The 24,227-nt window shown below is 48.8% G+C and overlaps 1 protein-coding gene and 1 non-coding gene across 2 annotated transcripts in view; one reads left to right on the forward strand and one right to left on the reverse strand.

The window, feature by feature from the left end:
• The window catches only part of ANGPT4 (angiopoietin 4), a 45,621-nt gene extending 22,259 nt beyond the window's left edge, over positions 1-23,362 (reverse strand). Inside the window, exons 1-2 of the mRNA XM_035123928.2 lie at positions 22,845-23,362; positions 1,272-1,427 (exon numbers count right to left, since the gene is read on the reverse strand). Coding sequence (XP_034979819.1) covers positions 1,272-1,427; positions 22,845-23,159 — 471 coding nt within the window. The 5' untranslated portion in view covers positions 23,160-23,362. The remainder of the gene's footprint in view (positions 1-1,271; positions 1,428-22,844) is intronic.
• Positions 21,601-21,673, forward strand: TRNAK-CUU (transfer RNA lysine (anticodon CUU)). Its single transcript has one exon. It is a non-coding gene; the product is annotated as a tRNA-Lys (tRNA).
• Positions 23,363-24,227: the final 865 nt, after the last annotated feature.

Here is a 24,227-nt window from a genome sequence, read left to right on the forward strand (position 1 = left end):
TTTGGAGGACCCCAAGTCAGGCAGTTTTACCCATCTGTAAAATGGGCATGTTATCATTGGTCTGCGTTGTCCTTCTGCCGGCCTCAGCCTCTGTCTTGCCTTGTTTGTATTTTACACTGTGTCCTTTTGCTTCCTTGTTTGACTTATTACACATAAACCAAACCTCTTGTCCTTTCCGATCTGAAGAACCCTCCATGTGAACAACAACAACAACAACAACAACAACAACAACAACAACAACAACAATTTATTACTTATACCCCACCCATCAGGCTGGGTTTCCCCAGCCACTCTGGGCGGCTCCCAACAGAATATTAAAAACATGATAAAACATCAGTCAAAAACTTCCCTGAACAGGGCTGCCTTCGGCTGTCTTCTAAAGGTCAGGTGGTTGTTTATTTCCATGACATCTACGGTAGTGGGAGGGCGTTCCACAGGGCGGGTGCCACTACCAAGAAGGCCCTCTACCTGGCTCCCTGTAACCTCACTTCTCACAGGGAAGGAACAGCCAGAAGGCCCTCGGCACTGGACCTCAGTGTCCGGGCAGAGCAATAGAGGTGGAGACGCTCCTTCAGGTATACTGGGCCGAGGCCACTTAGGGCTTTAAAGATCAGCACCAACACTTTGAGTTGTGCTCAGAAATGTCCTGGAAGCCATTGTAGGTCTTTAAACACGGGTGTAATATGGTCTCAGCGGCCGCTCATACTTATTTATTGCATTATTTATTGCTTACCTTTTTCTCTATGGGGCTCAAAGTGGCATATATGGTTCTCCCCCTCCACATTTAACCCCCACAATAACCCTGTGAGGTGGACCAGACTGAGAGTGAATGACTGCCCCGAAGTCACCCAGTGGGGATTTGAACCTTGGTCTAGTCTGACACTCTAACCACTACACCACACTCCCTCTTTTATCCAGAGCATCTCCTGCTCAACTTATCAACAGCCACGCCAACCAGGTGAGGTGGGAAAAGGCCCACCCATTTGCTTCTATGGAACAGAGTGATTACTTTGGATATGCTAAATGGTGTTTTGAACTTTTTAATATGTTTTTACTGTATTTTCTTTGGGTTTTTTTAAAGTGAAATACTGGTCTATAAATATATTTTATAAACGAATAATACATTCTACTCTCACAGTTACAGGAGTGCAGATTTGGAAGGGACACCAGGGTATCATCTAGACTGACCCCCGAAAGCCCATAACAATTTTTCCCGCATTTCTTCTCTTCTTCAACCCTCTTTCCCCACTAGAAAACCTCGAGCAACCCACCTGAGCCTCCACGTCAGTCAGTTTCCGAGTCTGCTCCGCTGTTTGGTTCAAGAGGTTCGTTCCGATCTCCAGCATTGTGGCCGTCTGGTTTTGCACCACATTCTGCTGGATCTGCACCATTTCCGACTTCATATTCATCTGGATGTAGCTCTCCAGCTAAAGGGGGAGCAGTCAAAATGTTAAGGGCAAACTCCTCAAGACATTTCCTCCCCCTCTGTCTTGCCTTCCTCCAGCCCATTCGACAAAAGGCCCCTTTGCTCGCCGGCCCCAAATTTCCTCCTTCGGAAGGAATAATTGAGAAACTCATTCAGATGAAATAATTGCGCCGTTTGTCTCTAGAGAGGCAACTTGGATTCTCTTGGCTCCGCAATGGTGCCAAATCTGGAGCAGTTCTTGAGAAATATACTGTAACTCAGGGCAATTTGACCGAGATGATGCTCAGGGATGCTTTTTGTGGTCAGGCAAAATCCTGAGCTATCTAGAGGTCGCGACACGTTGTCAGCAAACCTGGATCGCTGCCTCCATGAGAGAGTGGCGGCGGCGGCGGCGGAATCTGCTTTTGGAAAAATTAATCTCCCTGAGAAATGTTGGCTAAGAAAAAACGCTGGATGTTTATGGTGTCCCTGAAATCCCTCTTGTTTTCCAAACTCCCATTTTCTCTTGCAGAAATCCTGCTTCCATCCAACATACAGGTTTCAATGCTGGAGCTGGATAGCTTCTCTGAGAAAATAGGGGCGTAAAGCAGTGGTGGCGAACCTATGACACACGTGTCAGACGTGACACGCAGAGCCCTCACTGCTGGGACACGCCCCATTCGTGCTGTTGTCGTTGTCCCCCCCCCATTTGTTCTCCCGCTCCTCCTACAGCTTGTCTCCGCTGTTGCTGGTAGCCAGAGATTGGTCTTTTAACCCTTTCTGTGCTGGTTTTTTTCTGGCGCTTTGGCAGACTATGATTGGGTGTAACAGCATTCGTTTTTTATCCCGTTCTGTGTTGTTGTTTTTGGTGCTTTGGCAGACTATGTGGGTGCTGCGTGTTAGTTCCAGCAAAGGTATTATTCGTCATTTATTTTTGTTCTCTTCCCCCCCAAAAAAGCACAGCAGCTTTGGGGCACCCCCCCCCAAAAAAAGCAAAGCAACTTTTGCACCCCACCAAAAAAACCTCCAAAGGTTAGTAGCTCACCCCAAAAAGCTCAACAACTCTGGGCACTTTGTGATAAATAAGGGTTTTTTGGTTTGGTTAAATAATTAGTTTTTGGTTTATTAAATACATACAGTTATATATTATAATTATACATTTTTGTTATTTAAACTATAAATATCGTGGAATTATGGGGTTTTTCTCGAAGTGACACACCACCCGAGTTACGCTCGGTTTTTTGGTGAATTTTGACACACCAAGCTCAAAAGGTTGCCCATCACTGGCGTAAAGGCATCTGCTCTCCCCGAATTCTCCTCTCCAAAAGCAGATCCTAGATACTAACAGTGATCTTGTTACCTGAGCGTGAATCATTAATGTAGCCCAAACAGCATCACTTGACATACAAGAGGGAGGTGTAAGTAGACTCAGGGGATCCTCGAGGTTTTTTTTAAAAAACAACAACAACAACAACAACACAAAAACTCTTAAAGCCAAAACATGTTAAGGGGAAGAACTCACAAAAACTTCCCAATGAAGACTGAGCATGCTCAGTGAGCACAGAATATCAAGTGTCCATTGGGGGCGGGGCAGGGAATGGAATGGAGTATTCGGGAAACGGGCATGGCTGGCCAGCGGCCTGAACAGGAGCACTCCAGACAGGATTCCCTATAGCAGTCAACAACCTTTTCCCATAGCTGCCAAGTTTTCCCTTTTCTCGCGAGGAAGCCTATTCAGCATAAGGGAAAATCCCTTAAAATAAGGGATAACTTGGCAGCTATGCCTTTTCCAGCCGTGGGCCAGTCCACCATCCCTCTGACCATGTGGTGGGCCGGACTATATTTTGAAAAAAAAAAAACAATGAACAAATTCCTATGCCCACAAATAACCCAGAGATGCATCCTATATAATAATGTCCATGTTGTCCCTGCGTCCAGATGTCCCGTGTGTCCCTGGGTCACTGCGCATGTGCCCCAGGGATACAGGGATTGGACAGCAGAGACTGCGCGCGCGCACTCTCCCCCCACTCTGCCTCCTCCAACCGCCGCTCCCGCCAGGGTGGAGGCCGGCGAAGGCCTCCTCACAACCCTCCCTGGCCGTGAGGAGCGGCGGTTGGAGGAGGCGGGGGGGGGAGAGTGCGCGCGTCCTTCCTGTCGGCGGCTGGGGGAGAGGAAGGAAGGAGGAGAAAGCGCCGCTTTCTCCTCCTCCGTTCCTGTCCCCCTGCCGCCGACAGCAAGGACGGGTCCCAGGGTTCGGAGAAGCGCTGCGCAAGCGCTTCTCCGAACCCTGGGATGTCTGCTTCCTGTCGGCGGCTGCGGGAGAGGAACGGAGAAGGAGAAAGCAGCGCTTTCTCCTCCTCCGTTCCTGTCCCCCTGCCGCCGACAGCAAGGACGGGTCCCAGGGTTCGGAGAAGCGCTGCGCAAGCGCTTCTCCGAACCCTGGGATGTCTGCTTCCTGTCGGCGGCTGCGGGAGAGGAACGGAGAAGGAGAAAGCAGCGCTTTCTCCTCCTCCGTTCCTGTCCCCCTGCCGCCAACAGCAAGGACGGGTCCCAGGGTTCGGAGAAGCGCTGCGCAAGCGCTTCTCCGAACCCTGGGATATCTGCTTCCTGTCGGCGGCTGCGGGAGAGGAACGGAGAAGGAGAAAGCAGCGCTTTCTCCTCCTCCGTTCCTGTCCCCCTGCCGCCGACAGCAAGGACGGGTCCCAGGGTTCGGAGAAGCGCTGCGCAAGCGCTTCTCCGAACCCTGGGATGTCTGCTTCCTGTCGGCGGCTGCGGGAGAGGAACGGAGAAGGAGAAAGCAGCGCTTTCTCCTCCTCCGTTCCTGTCCCCCTGCCGCCGACAGCAAGGACAGGTCCCAGGGTTCGGAGAAGCGCTGCGCAAGCGCTTCTCCGAACCCCAGGATTCTAGCGCCCGTTATTGAACGGGCTGAAAACCACTAGTTTTAAATAAAAGGACACATTCTACTCATGTAAAAACACGCTGATTCCCAGACTGTCCGTGGGCCGGATTGAGAAGGCGATTGGGCCGCATCCGGCCCACGGGCCTTAGGTTGCCTACCCCTGCCCTATAGCAACTGTGCATTTGTTCTGCGACACACACAATCTTTGCCCCAAAGGCCCTGATCTATTGGATGAAAAGAAGGCAGAAAAGCACCCTCCCCGGCCCCCGCTCAGTGCTTCCTCTCCTGCTTCTGCGACTGGCCGGCCGCTGGGAAAGGTCTGTGCGCATCTCTCCCTTGGGATCCGCCAACACCATTCCGCATGGCTTGGGGACAGGGCAAGAATAAACATGTCATTTCCTCTAAACGCTTCCTGTTCAAAGCCTATAGCTGAAAGAGCTTCAGGGGAGAACCGGCCTTAATCGGATCATTGCTGTGATCAATCCGCTGTAGTTTCAATGGCATTGTTTAAAAGGCTTGCTAACTGAGCAAATCAACTGCTCGATGGACTGCTTGCAGTTGCTGGCCTGGAGCTGAGGACAGTGGAATCCCAGCCACATCAATTCCAGGATGAAAGATGCAGCCCAAACAACAGCTCCAACTGTGCAGTTGGCTAAGGCACTGCATTTACACAGGTCCAATTCCTGTCATCTGTAGAGTTAAACCACTGGGGGGTTGCAGAGGTACGCATCCCCCTAAACATTTTGTGAATCTTTGTACTTTTGTCCATTTGCTGTATTTATTTTTCCCAATTTTGAACTATTAAACGGTGATTTTCTTGAATCAAAATGAGAGTACCCCAAACATCTTTTTTTAGAAAAAAAAAGCACCGAGTTAAACTATGGAACTCCCTGCCACAGGAGACAGTGATGGCCACCAACCTAGTTGGGTTTAAAAGAGGATTAGACAAACTCAGGGAGAAAAAGTCATTTTATTTGTTGTTCTGTATCGTATTTTGCTTATTAGTATTTTATTTCATATGGAGTGTCTTATCTGAGTTGATACAGCAACCGAGAAATCTTGTTGTTCCCGCAAGGGGACAATGACAATAAAGATTTATTCTATTCTATTCTAAAATAGAACTGGAGGAAGAAATGTTTCCAAATGCCAGTTGCTGGAAACCACAAGAAGGGAGAGAGCCTCTTGTGCCCGAATCCTGCTTGTGGCATTTCCTTAAGGCATCTGATTGGCCACTGTGAGAACAGGATGCCGGAGGGCAAATTTTGAAGAAGGGCTGGGTTTCAGTTCCCATTTTGTTTCAGAAAGTGCGGATTAGGTGAGGTTTGCCTTGAAATGTGACATCTAAAAGCTGACCAACAAAGTCCCACTAAACATCTGGGTCTGATCTGGCTGAGGGCAATGAAGTGGCAGCGGCAACAAGGGGCATCTGCAGACCGCAGCGCGAGTTGTCATTGAGAAAAACGGAAAGATGCCTAAAGCTTAGGACGCAGATGAAAGTCAGATGTCCCTTCCTCTTTCTCAAGCCACCAGGGAGATGAGTTTCCCAAAACTGGCCTATTTTTAGGAGAGGTTGTTGGGAATCAAATGCTTGGTTAATTTGATGCATCCCAGGTGCCCCCTGTTTTTGGAAGGACCTGTGGGAGACAGGGAAATGGGGACTTCAGAATACATGCTGTTGAGGTCCCTGAAGCAAGAACGTAGCAGAAAGAGATTCCTACTGCGGAGAAGAAGAGTTTGGATTTGATATCCCGCTTTATCACTACCTAAGGAGTTTCAAAGCGTCTAACAATCTCCTTTTCCCTTCCTCCCCCACAGCAAACACTCTGTGAGGTGAGTGAGGCTGAGAGACTTCAGAGAAGTGTGACTAGCCCAAGGTCACCCGGCAGCGTCTTGTGAAAGAGTGGGGAAGCGAACCCGGTTCACCAGATTACGAGTCCACCGCTCTCACTACACCACACTGAGGGAGCAGGGCTTGAGCTAGGAGTCTCTGGGTGTGAAGGACCAGTTTCCTGCATCACAAGATGCCTGTCATGATCTCAGGCAGGCGAGCAAGCCCCGATAAGAAGTAATGACTCTCCGGCAGTTTTATGTACATTTATTTAAAACAACAGATCCAGAGCACGGCTTCTCGCCTGCTCGCATTGGCGAGAGTTAGTCAGTCTGAATCTCTGCCCCTTTTACAGAAGGAAGGGTGCCAGATTCCCGCCCTTCCCCTCTCGCCCTTCCATTGTCCTCTGACCTTATCCAGTCTCCTAAAACAGGGACTGAGAGGCTGGCCTCCCCCCATCCCACTTCCACTCGACACACTCTCAGTCCTCTGCTTATCTGCTGATTGCCTAGCAACACTCTGGCTGCCTCCTAACTCTCCCACTCCTTGAGAGCGAAGAGTGTCTTCTTCAGGAAGAGGGGGGTCGAATTTACCCCTTCTCGGCTCTGCCAGCCAGCTTTCATCTGCAGAGTTGGCCTCTCTCTCACTTAGCTCAATTTCTGAGTCTGACTCCTTCCCTGCGCTGGGGTGAGCCACGTTCCTGACAATGCCAAGACAAATGCAGGTGGCTTTCAAAGGACTAGGTCCGATCCATGAAGGGTAGGTCGAACTGAGCCCCATAGTAAACCCCAGCACCAAGTTTACCCTCTTCCCCTCCTTCTGCAACACACTTCTGGACACAGCGACTTTGTTAGACAGAATTCTTCTGACGGTTAATTCCCCAGCTTAAGGACATAATAAGAACCTGAAGCATGGAGTACCATAGGTCCATAATAGCTGTTTGTCCTGAACATATGCCCTTCCCTGGATGACCTGGAATATCCCAAGAGAGAAGAGGACAGTCAGTCTGAGCTATGGATAGCCCTCTCAGGAGCCGATGAGCCAGGAGACAGGTCAGTGGACAGAACGGATAAGGCAGGAGTCGGACCAAATGGTAAAGCAGAGCCAGGGGAGAAAGCAGAATAAAGGAAAAGCTTTGTGCCAGAGCAAGGTTTAGCTGGAGAAGGAAGCCCCTCCCTGTCTTTAAAGCACCATTGGTCAACTTTTTTTTTTACTTTTTTTTCAGGACAAAGCAGAGTGAGCTCATTTTCTCTAAAAAGGTTAACTCCTGCAATTCAGCCTCCCACCACAAGGGGCAGTCGCGCAACGATTCCAGCAGTGCCAATATATTTCCATTCTCTATCATCCACCATGGTGATTTAATAATAGGAAACAGACATCTGGATTCAGCCTCGGATGTTGCCTCTTAATGCCGCAATAAACTCCCTTGGAGCCACTTCCCTTATGCGATGATGTGCGCAGATGTTCTGCTGTGGACTGTTGAAAGCTGAGCGCTTAGCAATAGCTTGAGGGTGGACTCCTCAAGAGGTGTTTGGAATGATGGAGGGAAATATTTCAAGCCATCAAATGTGTGGCGTCACCTACACCATCTGCGTGGCACATTAGGAGCCGTTTGTCGAGCAGAGAGTAGTAGGATCTGGAGAGAACATGTCATCGTGAAGCCCCACGGCTCCGGGAGACTTTCCTTTAGTGTCACATCGTTAACCCTCCAATTTTGCCGGGCAGAAGTTTTGTTTATGAAAATGAACAAATTTGAGTACAGGAAACTCAAGCAGAGGTTGGGGGGGGGTGTCACGGGTAGAGGCTGGGAGGAACACATTACCCCAAATGACATGCCCACCAGCTGCAGTGTGGCTGCTCATTTTCTTGTGGAAAGGGGCATGCCCATTGTTGGTTAAATGGAGCAAAAAATGGAGCAAGTAGAGGCAGCTGACTTGAATTAATCAGGACCGAGTGTGAACTGCTTCTCGTTTGTTGCGAATATTTTTCCAGAATGTTTGCTTGGTGTAAGAGCATAAGAAGGACCAGGCCAGTGGTCCATCTAGACCAGGCATCCCCAAACTTTGGCCCTCCAGATGTTTAGGACTACAATTCCCATCATCCCTGACCACTGGTCCTGTTAGTTAGGGATCATGGGAGGTGTAGGCCAAAACATCTGGAGGGCTGCAGCTTGGGGATGCCTGATCTAGCCCAACCTCCTGCCCTCACATTGACAAACCAGAGGTGGGATTCTCTCCTGGTAGGGAAAGGAAATCTGTTACAGGAAGTTAACTTTATGTCAAGTGAGGCCATTGGTCCATCTAGCATAGTCCTGAAGAGCCCTGCAGGATGAGGCCGTAGCTCCTCTAACCCAGCATCCTGTCCGCACACTGGCCACCCAGTTGACCTGGTGGGAAGCCTGCCAGCAGGACCTGGGCACAGCACCACCTCTCCCCAAAGAATCATAGAAGTGTTGGAAGGTACCCCAAGGGCCATCTAGCCCAACCCCCGGCAATGCAGGCATCACAACTGAAGATTCCCAGCACCGACTGACAGTGGAGGAAGTCCATTGCCATAGCCCCCCCTGAGTTTGTTTCATCCTCTTTGAAAACTATCCAAGGCAAGGATTTTCTCTCCCTCCCCATTTCCCCCGCATCAGGAATTGTCTTACACATCTCTCTCAAATCCCCTCTTACCTTTCTCCCCAAATTAAACATCTACAAGTGTGTTACCTCCACCACATGAAAGAACTTCTCCAGAACTTCTCCAGCTCGATGTTATCCTTTTATATTGGTGAGATGGCCAGAACTTTAAACCGTAATCCATACATGCTCTCACCATAGATTTGAGGGAGGACATTATTTTATGAGTGGTTTTATATTCAAACACCAAAACTGACAGATTTTTCCATCCCCGGGAATAAAACTCAGGGGCCATCAATGCTTTTGCCTGACTCATACTTTGATCACATCATGTGCCAAATCATCCACCCAGGTCGGAGAGCTTTTCTTAGTGTCCCACAGCTGTGGCTTGCAAAAAGCTGTTCTTACCCACTGAATCAGATCTAACAATGAGATCCAATGAGAGATTCTGCTTAGGCGAGTTTCAGTTCTGCTGATAAGAGTGGATATTCACAATGCACATCCTTTGAGCAACGAAAAAAGTTCTTGGTCCCCATGAAATTAATTGGTACACAATACAAACAAAATATGGATTGTGCCAAAGTGTGGCGACAGGATGCTTGCTTTGCATACCAGATGGCACATGTTCAGCCCCTCACTGGTAACTCCAGTTGAGAGACCCATAGGTGCCAAGTCTCCCGTATTCCCCGAGAAATCCCCGTTTTAAAACGGTTTTTTTTTTTGTTTCCCCCGGTTTATTTTGGCATGGCGGCCATTTTGGAATTGGGCGGAGCATGCTCAGAAGTGACTTTTGATGCTGCTCTGCCCAGTTCCAAAATAGCTGCAGTGCGACTTCTGGCACGGCGGCCATTTTGGAACTGGGCAAAGCAGCATCAAAAGTCACTTCTGAGCATGCTCCGCCCAGTTCCAAAATGGCGGCAGTGCTACTTCCGGTCTGCTACTTCCGCCCGGTCCCTTATTTCTCCGACAGCAACTTGGCAGGTATGGAAGACCACAGAGGGCTACTGCCAGTCAGAGAAGACCCTGGCATGGTATCCTATGCTCCCCACCCCCAAGCAGCAATGCACACAGATATTCATTTTTCCCCCCTACTCCCATTGTGAAATTAGTGTGAGCAAAGTCACTTAAATGCCACAAACAGTCCAGGGATAAAAAAAACACCTTGTTAACACTTTATTATGAACAGGTGCCTGATTTGAAGAGAAAGGAACAGAGAAGCTTTGTCTTTCTTAGCTAAGGCCTTGTACATAGCAAGGAGACATTCAACCAAACATACAGAGGAAAATTCCCGTGGAACTACACAGCCAATCAGAACATGTGCTTCTTCAGTGAGGGTCATGCTACTTTGTTTGGTTGCTAACCAACACCTCCACACAGCTCCCTCTCAGCTAGTTGGCTTTCACATTAAGATGATTAACCCTTAAGTTGTATGATCCTTGACTTCCAACAAATAGCTTATTTGCTATTGCAGTTAAGAAGGAACACAATCAGCAAGCGGATTACCATCAGATGTACACCAAAAAGAAAGCCGTGTCTGGATCTACGTGCTGTTGTCGCATGCAGTGTACAATGATTCAGAAGTGAGAGCCTTGCACAGTGTTTTAGAATGGGGAACATGGCGTGCAATTAAGCCAACTGTAGATAATAAGAGGGATAAAATGTGTAATGACAGCTTGGATTGCTTTACAGGAAAGTGACCCAAATAAGTGAGGCCAACATGAGGAAAGACAGAAATAGAGGGTCAGAAGTGAGTGTTTTGTTTGTTTTCTGTCCCTTTAATACATACCCCAGAAGGAACTTGGAGTTCCTTTTCTTGACAAACTTGCTAACTGGATTAGCCTGCTCAAGTCAAGTTTCATTCCAGTGCAATTCAACAGACTGTCCTGATGAATACAAAGAAACAGCCCATAGAGGAGATTAAGCTGCAGATGTAGAAGTCTGCAGAAATTGTATTAATTTGATAGTTGGGTGTTGCTGTGATGCTGCTCTTCGCCGGAGCAAGGCCTGTCTTCACATCCCAGTACCTAGGGATGTAAGGAGACTGTGATTTCCATAGTGTCAAGGTGAGCCTGATGGATCCAGCCAGTGGCCCCTAATCCGGCATCCTGCTTTCACAGTGGCCAGCCAGATGCCTGTGGGAAACATGTAAGCAGGATTCGAACACAAGACCAGACCTCTCCCATCCTGTGGTTTCCAGCAACTGGTATTCATTGCTGCCTCTGACTGTGGCGGCAGAGCATAGCCATTGTGGCTAGCAGCCACCACAATGGTTAGTCCTCTCCTCCATGAATTTGTCTCACCCTCTTTTAAAGCCACCCACATTGGTGGCCATCCCTGCCTCTTGTGGCAAGGAGTTCCATAGTTTAAGTATGCTCTCTGGGAAGACCTATTTCATCTGTCCTGAGTCTTCCAATGCAGCCAATCTGAACCAAACGACGACGTTTCTAAGTCTTTTTAGGGTCTTCAGAATCTGAAATCTCAAGACCGAGGAGGTCTTCTGAGAGCAAATGACCACCGGCCCAAATTGTTGGCCATGCACGACAAGGCCTGCTCCAGCTCACACAGAAACTTTGCTCCTGCTGAACCCAGTGGGATAGGATGTTTCCTGGGGGCAGGAGTAAGTTTTATTGAGAAATCCAAGGCTTTTTCAAAGATCCCCAGGATTAACACAGGAAATGGGGAAAGAGGAAGAATCCAAAAATGGGGGGAATTATGAACCAAATTTGTGTTTTACATGGGAGTTACATTCTGGGGGGATTGTACGTAAAGGCAAAATTGCATATAGCCAGAATGACCCTGGAACTGCAACCCCATAACCACCCCTACCTTTTCGGAGACGGAGCTCCGAGTGGACCAATCCTGTTTTAAAGCCATCCAGGTTGGTGGCCACCCCTGCCTCCAGTGGGAGGGAGTTCCACAGTATGATGTTGTGCTGCTGAAGAAGGGCTTTATTTCATCTGTCTTAAACCTCCCCACATTCAGCTTAATTGCACATCCACCAGCTCAACTTTTAGGAGAGAGGGAGAAGAGCTTTCTTCTCTCCCCTTTCTCCATGCTGTGCAAAATTTTATCAGCTTTTATCATGTCTCCCCTTACTCGCCTTTGCTCCAAACGATAAAGTCTCAAAGGTTCCTGACCCTGAGCATTAGGAACATGCAGAAAAGCAGCACGTTCATTCAGAAAAGTACTCAGTTCTCAGAGGTACAATGTAGTTACTTCCCCTGGCTTTGAGCCAAATTGCTTTCCATCTCCCGGCCTGTTCCTCCTTCCATTGAGACTAATAGTAGCTCTGCAGGAAGCATAGGCGTACCCAGCGCGGGGCAGGGGGGCAGCTGCCCCCTAGAAGCAGGGCCGGCGCAGCCGTGGGCGAGAGCGGCACTGCCGGCAGGGCTGGTGGGCAGAGGCGGAGGCAGAGCACAGCCCGGCGGAGCACGAGTTTGGCGTTCCCACCCACCGTGTCGTGCCCTCCCTCCAGCTCCCCGTCGCGCCCTCCAGCAAGGCCAAGCGCGGTGGGGAACCAGAGAGCGTGGCAGGAAGCTGGCGGGCGCGGTGCAGCGGGCGGGAACGCCGAACTCACTCTCCGCTGGGCTGTGCTCCGCCTCCCGTCTCTGCCCACCAGCCCCGCCGGCAGTGCCACTCTCGCCCACGGCTGTGCGCTCCGCCGGGGTCCTGGCCATAGTGCACTGGGGGCCCTGGCTGCGTGCTGTCAGCGGAGCTCCGGCACCTCCAATTGCAAAAAGCTTCATGGCGCCTAAGTGAGACCGGAGTCAGTTTCACCTGGGCTCCGTAGCTCCGCCCACGTTCCCACTTTGTGGCCACTCCCCTCCCGTGCCTTGGCCCCGCCCCTTGCCCCCCTAGTTTTGATCCTGGGTATGCCCCTGGCAGGAACTGTAGCTATCTCTTAAAAAGCACTTCAGTGAGTTTGGGGGAGCATAAGGACAGCTTGCTAATTTACTTTCTTTGCATCTTTGGTTGCTTATTGCCAAGCACACAAGACCCTCTGCTCCCCCTCCTCATTTTTCGCTTTCTCCCGCCTGTCCCATGTTTTGCTTTCAACTAAATTTAATCTCTCCCGCAATGCAAAACATCGAGTTCAGAAAGGAACTCGAAGCCCAGCCCCTGTCGCCCTGATTTCTGACAAAGCCAGAATAACAAACTCAAAACCATCAAAAGTGCCAGCGAGGGAACGGGACGGGGTCGTGGGCACAAGCCTTGTTATTTTGGGAACGGCAGGAGTCAGGGCCAATCTGTGCTTTCGTTGTCCCTGGGAAGCTTCCAAAGAGGGCAGGATTTGCTCAAAATGTGCAGCGTAGCAGCAGTTTAAGGGAAAGAGGGAGAGAAATCCAGGGAGGGTGGAGACTCTCTCCTCCAAATACTGTTCTTTCTCTTCCCCTCTTCCACTGAAGGAAGGAATTCTCCACACCATTGCAAAGTTGGCGGCTACCTTTGGTGGAGAGGGCTGGGGGGGGGTGTCCTATAGGGTCTTAAGTTGCCGCCTGTTTATCTTCAAATTAAGAGGTTAGTATGGCAATGGCAGGGGAAAACAGATAGTTTAAGGCTGCCAGACTCCAACAAGCAAACATGATCCAGAATGTGTCCTCAACCAAGGCTCTTGTTTCTTACGGCATCGTTATTCATGGTGTACACACTCGCTTTGTGTGTTTGTGTGTTAGGGGTGGGAGGGAATTCAGTTTTGTTTGCATTTTAATTACAAAGTTGCCTAATTCGCACTCTCGAACCAGTACATGAATACTGAGGGTGCAACTACCCTCTGAAATGGGAATTCCTATTGGAATTTGGCCCTGCAGTTCTCCAACCGGCCAATGTGTACAAAAACACATATATTGGGGGGAAGAGTGCATACGAATGCATATATACGATTGAAGATCACATTATATTTGGAGGAACTGCTTGGAGGAAATGTGCCTATTAGTCAAAATGTGCCTATTAGTTATTTGAAGAAATTCTCACTAAAATGCTGCTGAATTTAAGATTGGAAAAAAATGAGAAACCAGGAGAAATCACAAATGACAGATTCATCCATCGGGGGGGGGGGGAACACTCTGCATATACACAAATTATTATTATTATTATTATTATTATTATTATTATTATTATTATTATTGCAGGTAGGTAGCCGTGTTGGTCTGAGTCGAAACAAAATAAAAAAATCCTTCAGTGGCACCTTAAAGACCAACTAAGTTTTTATTTTGGTATGAGCTTTCGTGTGCATGCACACTTCTTCAGATACTTATTATTATTATTATTATTATTATTATTATTATTATTATTATTATTATTATTACACTGTCATTTTCCTTCATTTCCCTGGCCTCCACCGGCAGGCATCGTGGCCCGAAGGCAGGCAGAACTTTCCCTTTAACTGTCTGCCCAATATTTTTCTTACATTTTCCAATTCTTTCACAACCCCCTCCTCTCCCTGATGCCCCCCCCCAACATGCCTGAAACAGAGTTGTTTTTTCAGGACCTGAATCCAAAGAAAACAGGTCCCATTAAGTGCTTCCAGCTGGATTTATGAAAAACAGGCCTGCCTTGGAAGAGGAGCATTGTGGCATGGGGGTCATGGGGACACGGGTCTTTTGGAGAGGCGGTGGGGGGGAAGCAGATGCCTCCCCCTTCTCTGAGAAATCATCCAGGTTCCCTGCACAGCCACAATCAGGAAGCCCAGCGCCTCAGCGCTCAGCACGGACCACTTCTCAATTTTAAATGGACAGCGATGCAAACCTAGCCATATCCAGAGACTTTTGGCACACTACAGATTTATTCTCAGCTCGATGCGCCTCTTTAAGTGCCATGCCTTCCCACAAAGAACCCTGGGAGTTGAAGTTTAGTGGGGTTCGCAGAATTCTCCCATGCTCCCCACCAACACCAAATCTGCACACCGATTAACCTCCTAATCCTGGAGTCTTTAGGGGTGAAAATGGCTCAACCAGGTCACTGGGGAGGGGGAGAGTATGCCCATGTTTTCAGGACTTATAGATCTTGCAAAACACAGGATCCAACCCTTTTATCGAATCACTGAGATGTAGAGTTGGAAGGGACCTCAACAATCATCATGTCTAACCTGCAATGCAGGAATGTAAACCAAAAGGTAAAAAAGGTAAAGGACCCCCGGGAAGTTTAAGTCCAGTCAAAGGTGACTCTGGGCTTGCGGCGCTCATTTCGCTTTCAGGCTGAGGGAGCTGGCATTTGTCCACAGACAGCTTTCCGGGTCATGTGGCCAGCAGGACTAAATCGCTTCTGGCGCAACAGGACACCATGACGTAAGCCAGAGCACACGGAAACGCCGTTTACCTTCCCGCCACAGCGGTACCTATTTATCTACTTGCACTTTTTGGCGTGCTTTCAAACTGCTAGGTTGGCAGGAGCTGGGACAGAGCAACGGGAGCTCACTCCGTCACAGGGATTCGAACCGCCAAACTTCAGATCAGCAAGCCCACCCGTGTCAACTAAAGCATCTATGACAAATGGCCATTGAATTTCTATTTAAAAACCTGTAATGAAGGAGATCCTGCCACCTTCCGAGGGAGTCAGTTCACTGTCAAACAGCTCTTACTATAATAAAAATAGTAACAGTCACCACAACAAATGTATAAATTTATTGATATTTTAGTGTGTCCCTTTGGAACTCCCTGCCTATTGATACCACTCAGGCACCTTCCCTGAATTTCTTCCAGTGGCTGTTAAAACATTTTTGTTTGGACAAGCCCCCCCATATATTTAGAAAATTGATGCGAGTTCTAATCTGTTTCCAGTCTACTGTTATTTTAAGTTTCCCGAAGTTTTAAATTTGTGTTCATAATTTTCCTTATTGTCTTATCTGTTTTGTAAACCTCTTTAAGTTCTTTTCTTTTAAAAGCCTTTCAAGCAGCGTAGGAACTTTGTGGAATAAATAAAACAATAAATAGCAACAGCCACCCTCACCTTAGCATTTGCTGAAAATTGCAACGCTGTGAAAATATTACAAAATTTCATTTCGGCGAATCCGGCATTCTCACGCTGCCTGGTTCTGTGCCAGACACGATTCTGTGATTGCAAATCTAATTCAAGGATTTGTGAAATACATGCACTCCTGATTCGGATCTGACCATGCAAAGTGCGCTGAAATCTTTGCATGTCCTATAGCGAAGAGTCTCAACAGTAGGATTTGGCTCTTGCAGAAGAAAGGAGCCAGGGTTGTTCCTGGAGGATCATGCAGTAGTTCCTTGCTGTTCTACCCCTGTGCTCTGTGTACTTTTCATCCTGCAAAGCGTTGCTGGGTCAGCCAGACTTTCCCAGTAGCTGCCTCCGGTGGAGCAGCTGTGTACACAGAAGAGAGCAGCCGGACGTACAGTATCAAGAAGATACTCTTCCAGAGGAACACGGAAAGAGTCCTCAGTTTAGGGAAGCTTTCAATGTTTAATAGATTATTGCATTTTAATGTTCTGTTGGAAGCCGCCGAGAATGGCTGGGAAAACTCAGCCAGATGGCCGGGGTATAAATATATTATTATTATTATTATTATTATTATTATTATTATTATTATTATTAGGCTACAGATCTTCTAAGAGAGACTATTATTTTCTATCGAGGGACTGCTCAGGGCCAGCTCAGAGCTAAAACAATTCTGATGCTCAGGGCATGGATGCATTTAATTTTTCTGTCTCGCTGCCCAACTTACTAACAGCAACTTCAAGTCCCAACCCAAACTGGTAGGGGCAGTCTTGTATACTTGTTAAGATCACACCACTTTATTTTATCAGTGAGATTAAAGGTAAAGGTAAAGGGACCCCTGACCATTAGGTCCAGTCATGACCGACTCTGGGGTTGCGCGCTCATCTCGCATTATTGGCCGAGGGAGCCGGCGTATAGCTTCCAGGTCATGTGGCCAGCATGACAAAGCCGCTTCTGGCAAACCAGAGCAGCACATGGAAACGCCGTTTACCTTCCTGCTATAGCGGTTCCTATTTATCTACTTGCACTTTGACATGCTTTCGAACTGCTAGGTTGGCAGGAGCTTGGACCAAGCAACGGGAGCTCACCCCGTCACAGGGATTCGAACCACCGACCTTCTGATCAGCAAGCCCTAGGCTCAGTGGTTTAGCCCACAGCGCCACCTGGGTGAGATTAATCAGTGAGATTAACCTGCTCTAAAAAAAGAAAGAAAGAAAAATCCATCCATTACAAAGGTGAGCCTAATTTGGCAGATTTTTGGAGGGTGTGTGTGCAGGTAAAATAAGTTACATTATTTTTAAGATGAGATCCAAACTGGCTGGTTTTAGAGGTGGCCAAAAGATGCAATGTCAGAACATTGTAAAAAAAAAAAAAAAGCCCGGCTAGTGGATCGGGCCAATGGCCCATCTGGTCCAGCCTCCTGTTCTCACAGTGGCTGAACAGTTGCCTATTATGGGAAACCAGCAAGCAGGATCCAAGCACAAGAGCCCTCTCCCCTCCTGTGGTTTCCAGGAACTGGTATTCAGAAGCATGGCTGCCTCCTGACTGTGAAGGAATGGCATCGCCATTGTGTCTAAGAGCCACCGATAGCCCTCTCCTCCTCCTCTGTTGTTGTTGTTGTTTAGTCGTTTAGTCGTGTCCGACTCTTCGTGACCCCATGGACCAGAGCACGCCAGGCACTCCGGTCTTCCACTGCCTCCCGCAGTTTGGTCAAACTCATGTTCGTAGCTTCGAGAACACTGTCCAACCATCTCGTCCTCTGTCGTCCCCTTCTCCTAGTGCCCTCCATCTTTCCCAACATCAAGGTCTTTTCCAAGGATTCTTCTCTTCTCATGAGGTGGCCAAAGTCTTGGAGCCTCAGCTTCAGGATCTGTCCTTCCAGTGAGCACTCAGGGCTGATTTCCTTCAGAATGGATAGGTTTGATCTTCTTGCAGTCCATGGGACTCTCAAGAGTCTCCTCCAGCACCATAATTCAAAAGCATCCATTCTTCAGTGATCAGCCTTCTTTATGGTCCAGCTCTCACTTCCATACATCACTACTGGGAAAACCATAGCTTTAACTATACGGACCTTTGTCGGCAAGGTCCGTATAGTTAATCCTCTAATCCTCTTTTAAAGCCATCTAGGTTGGTGGCCCTCGCTGCCTCCTGTGGGAGGGAGTTCCACAGTTTAACTCTGGGCAGCGTAAATAAGTGCTTCCTTTTACGTGTTCAGAATCTTCCAACATTCGGCTTTATGGATGAATTCTAGTGTCATAAGGGAGGGAGGAAAACTTTTCTGTATCAAACATATGTTGCAACAGGAGCGGGAAACCTGATTTGGAAAATTCATATAAATAATTGCAGAAAACTTTTCTCCATCGATTTTCTCCACCCCACACATAATTTCATAAACATCCATTTGATTTGATTTCCACAGGCTGCTGATTAACTCCTGGCATCAAGAGGCAGAGTTGGTTCCCCTCTGAAAGTCCGCCTATATTTGCATCTTTGCATATAAACCAGCAAATTTTACGCATATCCCTATGCCGGGACTGTACCCCGGGCCATTTAAGCAGTGCAACGCATCCTGCTCAGAATCTCCATTTCAAAGTGACCGTGGTGGGAAGCAGACTGGGGAGCGGGGGCTCGCAAGCATCACTCCCCCTGCAACCCCCCCATTCCATTTCTCACGAGAAGAAGGTCCAGAGATTCCTCGCCCTTTGCTAGGGAAACTCAGTTCCTTCCAGTCGTCCTCCGGATGCTATGGGACACTCTCTGGTCCCAACCCAATCAGGGATGGAGTTATTTGCAGGTCTGACGCAAGCAGCTGGAGCTTAGATGACAGACAAGAGGTCCAGTGGCCCTCAAGAGGGAAGATGACTTTTCTCCTCGCCATGGCTGTCTCCTATTTCGGAGGGAGTCAGCTGCCAATAAAATAGTGGGGAGGAGGGAGAGGAGAGCTGCCCCCCCCCATAGATATTCCTAGCTCCTTCTCTGAATCCATCAGCTTACCTCCTTCCACTTCATATCTATATCTATCTATCTATCTATCTCTCTCTCTCTCTCTCTCTATCTATCTATCTATCTATCTATCTATCTATCTATCTATCATCTATCTGTCTATCTATCTATCTATCTATCTATCTATCTATCTATCTATCTATCTATCTATCTCTATTAATGTCAAGGTTGTGTCTCCAGTTCTTTACTTCCACTCTCATGAGAAAAAAATAATGTGCAGGCCAATTGCTGGGAGAGAAATCAACTTATCCCCACCTCCCAATGCTCTTCTGGCCAATGACTGCAAAGGGCCAGGCTGACAGACAAGCATCTAACACATCTTTTGTCAAAAATTGCCTTAACACTCCATGGTTCTCACACTTTTTCTCTAGGCAACACTTTCAAGATCAAAATTCGCTCGCGCCACACCAAATTTTTTTATTGGTAAGAAATGTGTTGGGAAACAAAAATAAACAACTCCTAGCATTCATGACACAGAACGTGACTGCTTTATAATATGATCACGGGCATAGCTGCCAAGTTTTCGCTTTTCTCGTGAGGAAGCCTATTCAGCATAAGGGAAAATCCCTGTAAAAAAGGGATAACTTGGCAGCTATGATCACGGGACATGCAGAAAGTGTAGAATGATGCAGCTACGTAAGACAAAATGTATCACTCCCAAAATATAATCATAAGTACCTTAGCTGTGTATAAAAACACAGTAAGAGGAAGGAGTTCACTTTTGCAACTAAAAGATATACTTTGATACTATGCCATACTACACTGAAATGTTTAGATGTTTCTTTGATGGTCCTCGAATCTTCCTGCCACACTTGCCAGCCTCTCCTGTCACATCAGTGTGCCACGTCACACCCTTTGAGAACCACTGCTGTAACACACACACACACACACACACACACACACACACACACACACACACACACACTCTGTGATTCCTACATTGCAGGGGGCTGGACTAGATGACTTTTGGGGTCCCTACCAACTACATTTCTATTATTCTTTTATGTTGTGAACCACCCTGAGATCTGCAGATGAAAGGTGGTATGCAAATGTAATTAATTTAATAATAATAATAATAATAATAATAATAATAATAGATATGATTCTATGATTCTATATTAAATCTTTGGTATCTGAGTTTTCAGTTCTTTGACATTGCCTGACCTTGTCTGTGCAGAGTCCACCCCCTCACCCGCTGCCCTTGCACATCAGCACATATAAATTGTTGCCTCCAAGCCTGCGAAAATCCCCCCCCCCCGGGAGCTGAGTTTAGATGAGCCCCAGAAGCGAGTTCCGGTAGCAAGATGAACCAGAGGACACTGGGAAACCACATCCCCCCTGACCCTCCTCAAGTCCCAGAGGTAGGATTAGTGATGACTGGTGTGTGTGTGTGTGTGTGTGTGTGTGTGTGTGTGTGTGTGTGTGTGTGTGTAGAGGGACTGGTCATCGCGGGGGTGGGGGGAAGAACCATGTGATATCCAATATTCACACACCCCGTCTCTTTCAGGCAGGCTATGAGTGAGTGCTCAGCGGGAGAGGAAGGCACTCTGTGCATGTTCAGTGGCATCACTCCATCCAAAAATTAGTTCTCTAGCCTTCTCCCTCATAGGCTTTAAATATTTCCAGATCTTTACTATTTGATTCCAGCAACTTTTATCTCATTTTGTTCTTCCGTTTCTCTTTACATTCCCTCTCTCCAAAATGACAGCAACAGGGTTCTCTCTCTCTCTCTCTCTCTCTCTCTCTCTCTCTCTCTCTCTCTCTCTCTCTCTCCTCTCCCTCTCCCTCTCCCTCTCCCTCTCCCTCTCCCTCTCTCTCTCCATCCCCACACGCTGCAGTTCCCAAACTCTGTCATATTTCTGTGCGACCGAGAAACAGAACCGAAGGCGGGGCTATGCCTATGAGGAGGTGTGGCCATGCAAATAGGAGCATGCTTAATTCTTAACGCCTGGAGTGAGAAGCAGAAGAAGAAAACCAATGTCCCTGGCTGCACTTTCCCCCTATATGAATGAAATCTCCATTCTCATGGGCGCACAAGGCGCTTCTGCATCTGGGAACATTGCTGTGGCAAAGAGAGAGAAAAACATGCCCCATATCCCTGACACCGGATTACCTCTGAGAAAAAGAGAATCTGAGAATCGTAGAGTTGGAAGGGACCCCCCAGGGTCATCTAGTCCAACCCCCTGCAATGCAGGAATCTCAACTAAATCATGCATGGCAGATGGCCACCCAGCCTCTGCGTAAAAAGCTGCAATGAATGTCCATTCCACTGTTGGACAGATCTCACTGCCGGAAAATTTCTCCTCACGTTTAGCTGGAATCTCCTTTCTTGCAGTTTGAATCCATTGGTTCGGACATGGCCCTGACTGGCCTGGATCCTGTGGAATTGGCATGTGGAGGGTGTAGTATGTGTGAGAAGCTGCCTTATACAGAGTCAGACCCTTGGTCCACCGAGTTCAGTATTGCCTACACTGACTGGCAGCAGCTCTTCAAGGCTTCGGATAAGGATCTCTCCAGGCCCTGGCTGAAGATGCCTGATCTATGACCCTTCCCCTTTCTCTAGAGCAGGCATAGACAACCTCGGCTCTCCAGATGTTTTGGGACTACAACTCCCATCATCCCTGACCACTGTTCCTCTTAGCTAGGGATGGTAGGAGTTGTAGTTCCAAAACATCTGGCGAGCTGAGGTTGCCTATGCCTGCTCTATAGCAGGCATCCCCAAACTTCGGCCCTCCAGATGTTTTGGACTACAATTCCCATCATCCCTGACCACTGGTCCTCTTAGCTAGGGATCATGGGAGTTGTAGGCCAAAAATCTGGAGGGCCGCAGTTTGGGGATGCCTGCACTATAGCATGCAGAGGTGTGCTGGGCTGCCTTGTCATGCGCAAGACTGAGTTGGCTCAGTCGGTAGAGCATGAGACTCTTAATCTCAGGGCTGTGGGTTCAAGCCCCACATTGGGGAAAAGCTTCCTGCATTGCAGGGGGTTGGATTAGATGACTCTCGTGGTCTTTTCCAACTCTGTGAGTCTATGATTCTTCTATGCAGCGCTATTTTTCTAGGGAAAGGGGGCCAGAATGCCCTCTTCCTTCTCTTGGAAAGGCTATGGGGCCCACCTGAGAGGTGCAGGAACCGGCGGGTTCTGGCTGGAAAAAAGCCCTCCTATGATACTTCTAAGGCCCTCCACCCATCAAAATGATGGCCATTTTTGCTGCTGATCAGGGTAATATCTCCACCAAGCCCTCCTCTCTCGCACCTGGGTTTTTGTGCTTGCTGGGTGTTCCTTCTGAGCAAGAAAAACTGTTTGCACTGCACACATGCACTGAAATTCCAGCGAGTTAAAATGAAGTGGGTGCTTCTTTCCAGGGGCAGAGCTAGGGGGGGCATAGGGGGTGATCCACTCTGGGAGGGGGTGACAGTTGGCGCCCCACCCAGCGACTCCCAAGGCCCTCCAGCCTCCCAGTAAAAAGCCCGCTCGGCACAGTGCGCTGCGCCAGTGGGCTATCTACCTGGAGCCTGGACGCTCCGTTTACGCTCCGTTTATAAGTCGCGGGGGGCGCGATCCCCCTCTACATTGTACGCATACATCATTACGTAGCGACACATGCGGTGTTACATAGTGATGCATGGCAATTTGCCGCCCCGGGTGTCGCGGCGGCTCGCTACGCCACTGCTTTTTTCTCCAGAGGTTGACAAGCCCACCTGTATTTCCATGGCCTGGAAGTAAGGAAGGAGCTTCCTTGGGTGCCTGTATTTGCTTCTTACTTAGGATCACAGAATTGTAGAGTTGGAAGGGACCCCCAAGGCCAACCCAACCCCCAGCAATACAGGAATCGCAGCTAACGAATTGCAAGCCTCCTCAAAAGTTCGAACAACCTCTTCATTCATTTCACAAGCGGAAAACCCTTTTGCCCCAGAACCTTTTATGCGATACTAGGCCTCGCTGATCCCTATAACTGCAGGGTGAGTGTGCAAGAGCTCCTGAGCATGTGCAGAGCGTCTTTGGCCGTTGAGCCAAAGGCTGACGTCTAAGCTCAAGCATGGGTAGGCTTGATCCATGGCATCTCTCCCCGTTTGTGGCTTCCATCCTCCACCCTCTCCCCACCCCACCAGAAGACCCTTCCCTCCCCCTTACCTTCAGCAGCCACTGGGTGTTGTTCTCCAAGACCCTCTCCAACTGCTGGACCCGTTGGGTGGACTGGTCATCGCTCCACAGCAAAGGGGAGTCCCGCTGCAGCGTGTTGACATTGAAGGTCTCCCCAGGGTGCTGGCAGGGTGGGGGGTCGGCCTCTGGCAGGACGAAGGTGTAACTGCAGCGCCCGTTCTGAACCCGGTGCGACCTCCTGCGGATGCCCCCCTCGGCTGCCCTCCGCTGGCTGCCCACTGCCCAGGAAGCCGCGACCACCAAGAGACCCAAGGCCCCAACATGGAGATTTGCAACCGTCCACATGGCTGAGCATGGAGGGGGTGGGTCTCACCAAGTCCCAGCTCACCCACCACCCTCCGCACTGCTCCAGGACCCAGTTGGTATTCTCAGGGCAGAGGCTGCTGGTCAGAACTCCCTCGGGTACTGGTTCTAGAGACCCAGCTGGGGTGAAGCCTCTGAAAGGCTCTGCCTGTTCCTCAACACACACTGAAACCCTCCAAACTTGGGACTTCCTCTCACCCTGCCCCTCCTCCTCCTCTTCCCATTTTAACATTCTCCACCCCACCCCCCTCCAAGTCTTTCTTTTATCATTATGCTGGCTCCAGTAACAATATTGGCCGGCCGGCCATTTTTTAATTTTTTTAAAAACAGAAGTTTGATACTTTTCCCCCCTCCTTCGTCTTCCTACCCCACTGCAGGAGCTCAAGTTTCAGAAATGGGAGGTTTCTGAATACACATAACCAAGACAACGGCTCTCTCCAGAGCTTTGCGCAGATCTCAGCAATGCTCCGTGGTTTGGTTTGCATCCTGTCTGCTCTCTAACGTTTTATATCGATAGGCCAAAGGGCAAGGCAGGCACCAGGACTGAGGGGGCAAGCCACACTGCCATGGACCTGGCAGAGAAGCTGTGGCATTGTATCTGAAGTTTGTCACAGATGTGTTGCTCTGTTCTCCGTCCCCTGTTGGAGGCAAGTTCCTTGGGAAGCGCAAAGTTTAACTGTGGAACTCACTGCCACAGGAGGCAGTGATGGCCACCAACTTTAAAACAGGAGTGGGAAACTGCATGGAGGAAGAAAGGGCCAACAGCTGGAGGCAGCAGTGCTTCTGAATGCCAGCTGCTGCAAACCACAGGAGTTGCTCTTGGGTTCGAATCATAGAATCATAGAGTTGGAAGAGACCACAAGGGCCATCCAGTCCAACCCCCTGCCGAGCAGGAAACACCACCAAAGCATTCTTGACATATGCCTGTCAAGCCTCTGCTTAAAGACCTCCAAAGAAGGAGACTCCACCACACTCCTTGGCAGCAAATTCCACTGCCGAACAGCTCTTACTGTCAGGAAGTTCTTCCTGGGGGACGGAGAATCCTGCTTG

This window comes from Zootoca vivipara, chromosome 7, assembly GCF_963506605.1.
Source record: "Zootoca vivipara chromosome 7, rZooViv1.1, whole genome shotgun sequence".
NCBI classification, from domain to species: domain Eukaryota; kingdom Metazoa; phylum Chordata; class Lepidosauria; order Squamata; family Lacertidae; genus Zootoca; species Zootoca vivipara.